This window comes from Microcaecilia unicolor, chromosome 13 (genome assembly GCF_901765095.1).
Source record: "Microcaecilia unicolor chromosome 13, aMicUni1.1, whole genome shotgun sequence".
NCBI lineage: Eukaryota > Metazoa > Chordata > Amphibia > Gymnophiona > Siphonopidae > Microcaecilia > Microcaecilia unicolor.
The window spans coordinates 19,202,011-19,213,007 of record NC_044043.1 but is presented as its reverse complement, the minus strand read 5'-3'; the positions used below and the strand labels follow the sequence as shown (position 1 = coordinate 19,213,007).

At 52.1% G+C, this 10,997-nt stretch overlaps 1 protein-coding gene across 1 annotated transcript in view; it reads left to right on the top strand.

Moving 5' to 3' along the window:
• The first annotated feature begins 9,577 nt into the window (after positions 1 to 9,577).
• POM121 (POM121 transmembrane nucleoporin) overlaps positions 9,578 to 10,997 on the top strand; it is a 303,987-nt gene continuing 302,567 nt past the window's right edge. The window contains 1 exon segment of the mRNA XM_030186032.1: positions 9,578 to 10,077. Coding sequence (XP_030041892.1) covers positions 9,581 to 10,077 — 497 coding nt within the window. The 5' untranslated portion in view covers positions 9,578 to 9,580.

Sequence of the window (10,997 nt, the reverse complement as noted above, 5' to 3'; positions counted from 1 at the left end):
TACTTAGACTTAGAAGCCGCGTCCGTTGACCACCCACGCAGCCAAAGCCTACAGCGAGCCGCAACAGAAAAAGCCATAGACTTGGAAGAAGCCCGAAGTAAATCATAAAGAGCATCTGCCAAAAAAGCTGGCCACGTCATTATCAATAGCCGAAAGATCATCTGAAGAACAGTCTAACACCTTCTTAGACCAACGGAAACAAGCTCTCACGACCAAGGAACCACAAATGGCAGCCTGCAATGCCAGGGCCAAAACATCAAAAACATTCTTCAACAAGGATTTAATCCGGCGATCCTGGGGGTCCCGCAAAGCCGTGCCACCACCTACCGGAACCATATTACGCTTAGTAACCGCGGAAACCACCGCATCCACTACAGGAGAGCGTAAGAGATCTTTATCTAAATCAGGAACCGGATAAAGCCTGCCCATGGCCCTAGCAAGCCAAAAAGCAGAATCCGGAAGCTCCCACTGAGCCTGAATAATATCTCTAATATCCTGATGCATGGGAAAAGACCTACCGGCTCTGCGAATACCATTGACCAGCAAATCCACCTTTCTAGGCTCGGCCACAGGGCTATCCTGGTCGTCAAAACGGAGAGTGCACGAAACTTGAGAAATAAGCTCCTGAAGGTCATCTTTATGAAATGTTCTTACCACCGAAGGATCCTCCCCCACAGGAAGAGATCCTCAGGAAAAACCTCTTCAGGAAACTACTACTACTACTACTTAACATTTCTAAAGCGCTACTAGGGTTACGCAGCGCTGTACAGTTTAACATAGAAGGACAGTCCCTGCTCAAAGAGCTTACAATCTAAAGGACAAATGTACAGTCAGTCAAATAGGGCAGTCTAGATTTCCTGAATAGGTATAAAGGTTAGGTGCCGAAAGCAACATTGATAGTCTAACAGGATGGGTGTGGGTAGGTGTGAGGAGGGTGATAAACAGAGAAATACAACTTTATGGTTTATAATGGGCTAGAAAACCCAGATCCTTGTTAAGTCCTGTCTGTTGGTTGTCAAAATATTCAATCATTCTGACTTCAAAGGTCTTACGTTCCTGTATTGTTTTAAAGTTACCTTTCAGGATTCTTACTGTGAAATCACTGGTGCAGTGTTCTGGTCTTGTAAAGTGCTGGCCCACAGGGGTGTGAACCAGACTGGCACCAGACTATCAATGAAATGCTTTGATGTCCCCATGCATACCTCCTACCCACCCCCACCCTGCTAGACTGTCAATGAAATGCTTGGATGTTTCACTTATATATACTATCAGCTACCACATTTGCTTATTTCCGATCTGACGAAGAAGGGCAACCTTTGAAAGCTAATCAAGAAATGTATTAAGTTATGTCCAATAAAAAAGGTATCATCTTATTTTCTTTTCCATGTTTTATTTTGTTTGATTTCTATGGATATGAATGCAAAGTTGCTGAATGTACCAATAGGCAGGGCCACTGAGAGACACAACTAGCCCGGGGCAGGACCGCAGCCACACCCCACCCCAGTCCCTTATCTTCTGCTCCTTCCTCAGTCTGTTTGTCTCCTGTTCCTGTGTAGCAGGACCCGAGTCCTGGCAGACAGGAGGTTAACAGGAGGGAGACAGACCTGAAAGCAGGCAGGCAAGAAGAAGCTTCTGCTTCCTGGAAACCTTGCCAGCGCGGGGTCCCCCCTTGGAGTCCAAGCCTAGGGAATCTTGCCCTCCCCTCTCAGCAGCCCTGCCAATAGGGAAAGGGAAATAGGTATAAATCAATTGAAAAAATCTGGTCACTAATTGCCTCTTTCCAATGTGTATCATGAAACTCCATTGGCACTGCTATGAGGGTATTAAGTTTTATTTTGATTTTACAATTTTCATTTTTACAGAAGTACTATTTGTATTTCTAAAAACTTTTTTTTTTTTTTACTTTTCGTTCTATATACTGTATTGATTTGTACTCTGTAGCAATACTTGCATGACATTTCCCATCATCTCATTGTAATGGTTATTTTTTATATTGTTAATGATAGTTCGTTTAAGAGTGATAAGTATTGTTTATATTGTATTTTTCTATTTTTTGTCAAAAATACAATAAAATTATGTGAACTTAAAAAAAAAAACCCAGCTACAGAGCTTCCAACTTACAAGTTCCAGGAGAGATTTTAGACCAGTCCTGGAATTCTGCCAACCTCATCATGATGCATTATGTGCCCTGCAGGACTGATTTCAACAGGTAGAATAAGGAACTACATATCTTACACTGCTTTGGGATGCAAATTTAAACCAGGATTGGCTAAAAGGTCTCCCTCTATGAACCCAGTAACTTGGCAGCCCTGAAGCTAGAACCTTTTAAACAATGACAAATTGCTTGTTTCCCCTGTGTACCTGGAAAAGGAAGGTCACAGCTAATTCTGTCCTTGCACTCAGCCCCCACCCCCAGAGCTACCAAGGTAAAATTATGTATAATCATACCTGATAATTTTCTTTCCATTAATCATAGCTGATCAATCCATAGACTGGTGGGTTGTGTCCATCTACCAGCAGGTGGAGATAGAGAGCAAACTTTTGCCTCCCTATATGTGGTCATGTGCTGCCGGAAACTCCTCAGTATGTCGATATCAAAGCTCCATCCGCAGGACTCAGCACTTAGAGAATTACACCCATGAAGGGACACTCTGCCCAGCTCACCACCGCCGAAACGGGGGAGGGGAATTAACCCAGCTCATCCCCACACAAGTGGGGGAGGGGAATCCGTCCAGCTCATCCCCGCGGAGCGGGGGAGGGACACCACACCCGCCGATGCGGGGGGATCTGGCTTATCCTGCAACCGCAACCGCGGGAGGAGCTGACTGACCCTAACACCGCCGAAGCGGGAGGGGTACAAAGCTGCCCTACAGCCGCACGAAGCGGGAGGGAGTGCCGGCAGAATTTTAAGTAAAACGGAGGGGAGAGGAATGCAGCAGCTCACTGTAACACAAACTCGTCTTAACTCTTGAAGAATCCAAGTGAAAAAACTTGAACACGAAGTCTTTCTGAAGTAACTGAAGACTAAACTTGAACCTGAAATGCAACCAGAATAAAAACAGTACAGATATCAGGGAGGGGCTATGGATTGATCAGCTATGATTAATGGAAAGAAAATTATCAGGTATGATTATACATAATTTTACCTTCCATATCATCAAGCTGATCAATCCATAGACTGGTGGGATGTACCGGAGCAGTACTCACCCAGGGCGGGACATTGAAATCCCTGACCTCAACACTGAAGCTCCAAACCGGGCCTCCACCCGTGCAGCCACAGTCAAACGGTAATGCTTGGAGAATGTATGAGCCGAAGCCCAAGTTGCCGCCTTGCATATCTCTTCCAAGGAGACGGATCCGGCCTCTGCCATCGAGGCCGCCTGAGCTCTCGTGGAGTGAGCCTTCAGCTGGATAGGCGGCACCTTCCCCGCGGCCACATAAGCCGCTGCAATGGCTTCCTTGACCCATCTTGCCACTGTAGGCTTAGCAGCCTGCAGACCCTTACGAGGACCTGCAAACAGGACAAACAGATGATCCGATTTCCGGAAATCATTGGTCACTTCCAAGTATCTGATGATGACTCGTCTCACATCCAGATATTTAAGAGCAGAGTACTCCTCTGGGTAGTCCTCCCTACGAAAGGAAGGGAGACAGAGCTGCTGATTCACATGGAAGCGAGAAACAATCTTGGGCAGGAAGGAAGGCACTGTGCGAATAGACACTCCTGCCTCAGTGAACTGCAGAAAAGGCTCTCGACATGAGAGCGCCTGGAGCTCGGAAACTCTTCTGGCTGAAGTGATAGCCACCAAAAAGACTGCTTTCAACGTCAGGTCTTTCAGAGATGCCCTCGACAAGGGTTCAAAAGGCGGCTTCTGCAATGCTCTTAGTACCAGGTTGAGATTCCACGCAGGCACCACTGAGTGCAGAGGAGGGCGCAGGTGATTAACTCCCTTGAGAAAGCGCACCACATCTGGCTGCGAAGCCAGGGAAGCACCCTTCAGGCGGCCCCTGAAGCAAGCCAGAGCCGCTACCTGGACTTTAAGGGAACTGAGCAACAGGCCTTTCTCCAGACCTTCTTGCAGGAACGCCAACACTGAAGAAATTGGAGCAGTGAAGGGAGAAAGTGAGCCTGCTTCACACCACGCTGCAAAGATACGCCAAACCCTGGCGTAAGCAGTGGAAGTAGAGCGCTTCCTCGCTCTCAGCATAGTGGCGATGACCTTGTCTGAGAAGCCCTTCTTCCTCAGACGCTGCCGCTCAATAGCCAGGCCGTAAGACCAAAGGGGGAGGGATCCTCCATCACCACGGGACCCTGATGTAACAGGCCCTGCTCCACTGACAGCCGCAGAGGATCGTCGACTGAGAGCCTGATCAAGTCCGCATACCAGGGACGCCTGGGCCAATCCGGACCCACCAGGATTACCCTGCCGGGATGCTTTGCCACCCGGTCTAGCACCCTGCCCAACATGGGCCAGGGCGGGAACACATAGAGAAGCTCTTGTGTCGGCCACTGTTGGAGAAGAGCATCTACTCCCAGGGATCGAGGGTCCCGTCCTCTGCTGAAAAAGCGCGGCACTTGGCAATTGGCCGATGACGCCATCAGATCTAGGCTCGGCTGGCCCCAGCGCTTCGTGATGTCCAAGAACGCCTGAGCAGATAGCTGCCACTCTCCGGGCTCCAAGGTATGGCGACTGAGAAAGTCCGCCTTGACATTCATGACTCCGGCAATGTGGGCTGCTGAAAGCTGCTCCAGGTTCACTTCCGCCCACTGGCAAAGATTCATAGCCTCCTTGGCTAGAGGGGCGCTCTTGGTACCTCCCTGGCGGTTGACATAGGCCACAGCCGTGGCATTGTCCGACAGGACCCGTACAGGCTTCAACACCAGTACCGGGATGAACTCCAAAAGCGCCAACCGAATGGCTCTGAGTTCCAGGAGGTTGATAGACCACTTTGCCTCTGCAGGAGACCAGAGCCCCTGCGCTGTCCTTCCCAAGCAGTGGGCTCCCCAGCCCGACAACGAGGCGTCCGTCGTGACGACAATCCACTCTGGGGTCACCAGAGGCATTCCCGCAGACAACTTGTCCGTCTGCATCCACCAGCTCAGCGCCTTGCGCACTGCTGGGTCCAAGGGAAGGCGCACAGCATAATCCTCCGACATCGGAGTCCAGCGCTGCAGCAAAGAGAGTTGAAGCGGTCTCATATGAGCCCTGGCCCAGGGCACAACTTCCATCGTGGCCGTCATAGAGCCCAACAGCTGCACATAGTCCCAAGCCCGAAGGGGAGAGGCTACTAGGAACTGGTCCACCTGAGCCTGAAGTTTGACAATCCGATTGTCTGGCAGGAACACTCTGCCCACTTGGGTGTCGAATCGAACTCCCAGGTACTCCAGGGACTGAGTCGGGCGCAGCTGGCTCTTCTGCCAGTTGATGATCCATCCCAGGGAGCTCAAAAGAGCAACTACCCGGTCCACAGCTTTGCCGCACTCTGCATAAGAGGGGGCTCGGATCAACCAGTCGTCCAGATAAGGATGGACATGTACCCCTTCCTTTCGTAGGAAGGCCGCGATGACCACCATTACTTTGGAAAAGGTCCGCGGAGCAGTAGCCAACCCGAAAGGGAGGGCTCTGAACTGGAAGTGTCGTCCCAGGACTGCAAAACGCAGAAAGCGTTGATGAGGAGGCCAGATGGGAATATGCAGGTACGCTTCCTTGATGTCCAAGGATGCCAGGAACTCTCCTGCCTTCACTGCCGCTATAACAGAGCGGAGAGTCTCCATGCGAAAGTGCCGCACTTTCAAGGCCCGATTGACCCCTTTGAGGTCGAGGATAGGCCGGACAGAACCTCCTTTCTTTGGTACCACAAAGTAAATGGAGTAACGTCCCTTGCCAAGCTGACTTTCTGGCACCGGAACGACCGCGCCCAGGCGGATCAGATTGTCCAAGGTCTGCTGCACTGCCACAGCTTTGACCGGAGACTTGCAGGGAGAGAGTACAAACCCGTCTTTTAAGGGTCGGCAGAACTCTAGTTTGTAGCCGTCTCTGATGACTTCCAGCACCCACGCGTCTGAAGTTATTGTGGTCCACTCGCCCAGAAACGAGGACAGCCGTCCTCCAATCTGCACTGGGGCGTGGACCAAGACCCCGTCATTGGGTACGAGACCCTGGGGGAGGACCGGAGGGAGCACCTCCGGGACGGCGGTCTCTGCGAAAGGAATGCTGCTTGGGGGAGAAATTCCTCTTGAAGGAAGAGGGGGCAGAGCCCGACTTGCCCGGGCGGTACCGACGGGCTTCCTGCAACCGTCCTCTGGAGGTACCGGGACGAGTACTAGCCCGAGCCCTGACCTCTGGTAATTTCTTGCCCTTAGACGTGCCGAGATCGGTCAAGATTTTGTCCAGCTCGACCCCAAAGAGCAGCTTGCCTTTAAAAGGCAACCTAGCCAGGCGGGATTTAGAGGCGTGGTCAGCAGACCAATGTTTCAGCCAAAGCCACCGCCGCGCAGAGATTGTCTGAGCCATGCCTTTCGCTGAGGCCCTCAAGACATCATACATCAAGTCTGCCAAATAGGCTAAGCCCGATTCCAGGGCCGGCCAATCAGCTCTCAAGGAATGATCCGAGGGGGAAGCCCGCTGCACCATAGTCAGGCACGCCCTGGCCACATAGGAGCCGCAAACTGAGGCCTGCAAACTTAAAGCAGCCGCCTCAAAGGACGACCTTAAGGCCGCCTCCAATCTTCTGTCTTGGGCGTCCTTTAGGGCCGTGCCACCTTCCACCGGCAACGCCGTTTTCTTAGTCACCGCAGTGATTAAAGAATCCACGGTAGGCCACAGATAGGCCTCACGTTCACTCACAGCCAAAGGATAGAGGCGGGACATAGCCCTAGCCACTTTAAGGCTCGCTTCTGGGACATCCCATTGAGCCGAAATTAAGGTGTGCATGGCATCATGCACGTGGAAGGTTCTAGGCGGGCGCTTCGTCCCCAGCATAATGGCAGAGCCAACAGGGGCTGAGGGAGAGACGTCCTCCGGAGAGGAAATCTTCAAAGTGTCCATGGCCTGTAACAACAGGTTGGGCAAATCCTCTGGGCTAAAAAGCCGCGCTGCAGAGGGGTCATCCGCTCCATCCGAGCGGGGATCCGCCTCCTCCAAGGAATCCGCAAAGGACCGTTGGGAGACCTCAGACACGCTGCCCTCATCTACATCGGAGGAGACAAATTCCTCCAAGGCCTGGGAATCAACCCGAGGGCGTTTACCTCTGGGAACCGCAACCTCTTTACCAGACGAGGGAGCAGGGGCAGCGTTGTGCATGAGGAAGGCCTGATGCAGCAGCAAAACAAACTCGGGGGAGAAACCCCCCAGACTGTGCACTTCCGCAGTCTGGGCAACAGCCCTAGACGCACCCTCAACCGGCGCTCGCAATAGCGGGGGAGAGACATGCTGCGCATCCAAAATGGCGTCCGGCGCGAAACTCCGCGAAGGAGCCGCGCGGGAAGAACGGCTCTTAACTTTAGCCGCTTCTGTGCCGTCGCCCAAATTAAGGGCGTTCATGGCATTAATGTCTCCAACCTCAAGGGCGGCCCAAGAAGAAGCCGTCCGAGCCGCGTGGCCGGCCAAGATGGCGGAGGCGAGGAGCGGGGGATGGGCGTTTATGGCGGGAAAAACCGCCACGCCGGAGGAAGGACCGGGACATTCATCGGTCACGAAACTGTCACCCAACAAGGGCGAATCAGGCTTGAAGACCCCCGCATCCCCTCTAGAAGCGCTCAAGCGACCCGGGGAGCGACCCTTTGCGCCCTCGCCCTCCGACGCCATATGCCACGAGGAGAAGAATCGGGGAACCCCCTGCCCGCTATAAAAAGGTAAAAATTACCTGCTGTCCGCTCTGAGTTGTAACGACCTGGTGTCCCAGTGAGTAGCTGCAATAGACGCTTAAATAAACGTCGAAATAAACGCCTTTAAGGACGTTCAAAATTTTTTTTTTTTTTTTAACGGAGCCAGCGGGAGGGGGGAGAAAAGGAGGGACCTGCCACCACCAGGTTTGCACTTGCTCAAAAGAGCCCTCAACCCCAGGCACTCAACAAAACCTAAAAATTAGGCTTGGAGGCCTAGCCAGAGCTGCTGCTGTGTGTGACCACCACCTGCTGAGATAGAGAACATACTGGGGAGTTTCCGGCAGCACATGACCACATATAGGGAGGCAAAAGTTTGCTCTCTATCTCCACCTGCTGGTAGATGGACACAACCCACCAGTCTATGGATTGATCAGCTTGATGATATGGAAGTTACCCATTCTAGGAGGGAGACTTTTTGCCTCATCCTGGATGTCTGCCAACCTCATCATGTGCATTATGGGACCTGCAGCACTGAAATCAATAGATAGAATCCTGGACTACAAATACTAAACTGCATTAGAATGTAAGTTTTAAACCAGGACCAGCAGAGATGCCAACTTACTCAATTCCAGGCTGGAGAAATTTTGGCCAGTCCTGGTTTTTAACTTACATCCCAAAGTATTTGTAGTGCCTGATCCTACCCATTGAAATCAGTGTTGCATGCTCCATAATGCATCAGGATTGGGTGCTCAGAAATCCAGGATTGTCCCAAAATCTCCAGCCTGGAACTGGATAACTTGACATCTATGGATCAGCCAAAAAGTGTCCCTCCAGGAGAATGGGTAACTTGGTAACTCTATCTCAATCCCTTTTTTTTGTTAGAAAATTACCATAGCATAGTGTATAATAGTGCAGTGGTTCACAACCCAGTCCTGAGGACACAATTAGCCAGTAGTCTGGGTTTATATCCACAATGACTATGGACGAGATAGATTTGCATGCCAAGAAGGCAGTAGTGTGCATGCAAATGAATCTCATGCATATTAATCGTGGATATCCTGAAAATGTGAATGACTGAGTGTGCACTGAAGACTGGGTTGAGAATCACTGCAATTGATTCCCAAACCTGTCCTGGGGAACTCTAGCCAGTTGGGATTTCTGGATATCCACACTGAATATGCATAAGATTAGTTTGCATGCGCCGCTTCCATTGCACGCACATTTCTCGCATGCATATTCAAGGTGGATATCCAGAAAATCTGACGTGCTGTGGTACCAAAGAACAGGATTGGGAACCAGTGGATCAAACTATCAGAACTGCAAAGTTACCAAGTTCTAAGAGGAAGGCTTCAAGCTCAAGACAGTCCTTAATTTCAGGCAAACGATGCATTATGGGATCCATTCTGCAGCGCAGATTTGAATAGGTAGAATCAAAGGTGGGTACAACTCCCACACTGTTAGGGCCGTAAGTTCCAAACCAGGACTGGCTAAAAACACTCTCCCACCTTGACTGGACCTCGGAAACTCGGTAGCTCTGACGTATTAGACCAGCTTACTTTTTTATAACTGACTTGTACTATCAGGGACGCCACCCGTATCCCCTGTCTGAAGCAGAAAAGAGTAAGACAAAAGAGGCGGGAAAGCTCTCGCGGCGGTTGCTAAGCAGTGGCGGTGCGGTGACGCAGAGCGCCGTGAGGGGGCGCGCGCGGGGCACGCTGGGACATTTAAGTCCTCCCGCGGCGCGGAGCCGCCATGTCTCCGGCGGGAGAGGGCCTGGGGCATTGTCGAAGACGGGAGCACAGACGGCGGCAGCCGGCGCCGCAGAGCTCGACGGTAGGAGTGACGGTTGCGGCAGCACTGGTGTTTCTTGGGCTGGCTGTGGCCTGTTCACTGGTGCCGGCGCTAGCCTGGTTGTGTGTGGTGGCGCTGTGTGCAGTCGCTGTTACCGGCTTCTGGTGGGGTTATCAAGGTGCGGAGCTCCCCTCGGGGCCCAGGCTCCGGCTCGCGCTCTCGCAGGACGTGCGGCTGAACGGGGTTCCGGGGCGGCGAAACCGGCTCTGGCAGCAGCAACAGGAGCAGGAGAACCAGGTGAGGGCCTTCGACTTTAGTCCCGTGGATCCAAGCCTCATGGGCAGCTACCTTTCCAGGTCCGAGACCCCCATCGCTGGAGCCAGACCGCGGGACGTCAGGGAACGCCTGTCTAAACCCAACCCTGCCGTACCGTCCCCAACGAAGAGGCTTTCTTTTGGGTAAGAAGACACATGGGGTGTTCTGTTGCCAAGTAGGATAGATGTACGTGTGTAGGAATGTTATTATATTATGGTCAGAAATAGGCGTTCTTTGAGGTGAGGCGAGGGGATGATGGTTCCCTTTTCTCTCCCCCTCCACCAGCAAGAACACATTGTACGTGTATCTGACCAGGTATGTATTATACGGCCCAAATCAGGCAGGACATATGTAAGACGTCATTTGCTGTACGTGCAGCGGCTAGAGGAAGACGGTGTTGTATTATGTGATCAGTTATAGGCCTGTCTCTCTGTATGATAGGATGCTGTGTGTACATACAGTGTGAGCAGTTACTATTTCTGAGCTGGGAGCCTGCTGGGACTGTTACCTCAGGAGCTTAGTCAAGATCGGGAGGCGGGGCTGGTGGTTGGGAGGCGGGGATAGGGCTGTGCCGACTTATACGGTCTGTGCCAGAGCTGGTGGTGGGAAGCGGGACTGGTGGTTGGGAGGCGGGGATAGGGCTGGGCAGACTTATACGGTCTGTGCCAGAGCCGGTGGTGGGAAGCGGGACTGGTGGTTGGGAGGCGGGGATAGGGCTGGGCAGACTTGTACGGTCTGTGCCGGGGTTGGGAGGCAGGGCTGGGGAGGTGAGGATAGTGCTGGGCAGACTTATACAGTCTGTGCCTGTGCCAGAGCCGGTGGTTGGGAGGTGGGGCTGGTGGTTGGGAGGCGGGGATAGTGCGGGGCAGACATATACGGTCTGTGCCCTGAAGAGCATACGTACAAATCAAAGTAGGGTATACACAAAAAGCAGCAAATATGAGTTATCTTGTTGGGCAGACTGGATGGACCGTGCAGGTCTTTTTCTGCCGTCATCTACTATGTTACTATATGGGACAGCTGGGACAGTTACTATGTCTGAGCTGACAGACATTGAGGAGTG